Source organism: Carlito syrichta, unplaced genomic scaffold (assembly GCF_000164805.1).
Source record: "Carlito syrichta isolate Samal-C Ts95f unplaced genomic scaffold, Tarsius_syrichta-2.0.1 Scaffold109649, whole genome shotgun sequence".
Taxonomy (NCBI): Eukaryota; Metazoa; Chordata; class Mammalia; order Primates; family Tarsiidae; genus Carlito; species Carlito syrichta.
Window position 1 is genome coordinate 9,592 of NW_007053745.1, and position 1,173 is coordinate 10,764.

General features: G+C 45.4%; 1 protein-coding gene across 2 annotated transcripts in view; it reads left to right on the forward strand.

Moving 5' to 3' along the window:
• The window catches only part of RBM28 (RNA binding motif protein 28), a 28,168-nt gene that overhangs the window by 3,302 nt on the left and 23,693 nt on the right, over positions 1-1,173 (forward strand). The window contains exon 5 of one of the 2 annotated variants that reach the window (XM_008068601.1): positions 838-930. The exons of the other annotated variant lie outside the window; for it this stretch is intronic. Coding sequence (XP_008066792.1) covers positions 838-930 — 93 coding nt within the window. The remainder of the gene's footprint in view (positions 1-837; positions 931-1,173) is intronic. 2 annotated transcript variants of the gene reach the window in all.

Sequence of the window (1,173 nt, forward strand, 5' to 3'; positions counted from 1 at the left end):
GGCTTGATTTTTTGATTTATTGTAAGAGATGAGGTCTCGCTGCCCAGGCGGGTCTCGAACCCGCGGGCTCAGGCAGTCCACTCACATCAGCCTCCCAAAGGCGCGGGATTACAGGCTGAGCCACCGAGCCTGGCTAAAAAAGATTATTTAACATGTCTTTTTTTTTTTTTTAATTGGAGTCTCATTCCATCACCCAGGCTGGAGTGCAGTGGCATGCTCACAGTCACTCTGGCATCGACCTGCTGGGCTCCAGTGATCTTTCCACCTCAGAACAGAGTACCAGAAACTACAGGCACACACTACCATGTGCCCTGCTAATTTTTTATTTGTTGTAGAAACAAGGTCTCACCAAGTTGCCTGGGTTGGTCTCAAACCCACAGGCTCAGGCAGTCCATTCACCTCGGCCTTCCAAAGTGCTGGGATTATAGGCTGAGCCACCAAGCCCAGCCAACATGTCTTTTTCCATATAACCCTTGAGCCATTTGAAATAGAAATACAAGGCTTATGTCATACCCTGGGTGGATCCTGAATGATATGATATGTATGAACTATCTGGCATAGTGCTTGACAAGCAATAAAAACCCAAACGGTGCTGTTCTCCTGATGGTTTTCAGTTAGGTCAGAATTTCAGAAGACTAGTTCCAGTTTGAGAAAATGCATTCCTCTTCCCAAACCCAAGTCAGATTATACTCAGTAAGAGGATGTAAGCTATTGCTTAGGGGAAGGGGCTAACTGGTTGGCAGGAGTTGGACCATCTTGACAGCTCAAGGTGCTGTAATTTCTGTCTTAGTGGGCTCCCCTCTGCTGCCTCTGACTTCTTTGTACATTCTCACACAGATGGAAAGATGCGTGGTTTTGCTTTTGTTCAGTTCAAAAACCTCCTAGAAGCAGGTAAAGCTCTCAAAGGCATGAACATGAAAGAGATAAAAGGTAAGTCTTCTATACTCATACCATTGACCCAGACACTTCTGGTGATTTGGTGAATTAGCACTGTAACCCACTTCCTACATTTACAAAAGGTATTTGTACTGTAGAGTCTCACTGCTAATATGGAAGCTGTTTTGGTGAAATACTCCTATTACTTGTTCTTAGGGTTAAACTTGAAAGAATCCTCCAGGCTCAGTGGCTCAGCCTGTAATCCCGTGCTTTGGGAGGCTGAGGTGAGTGGATTGC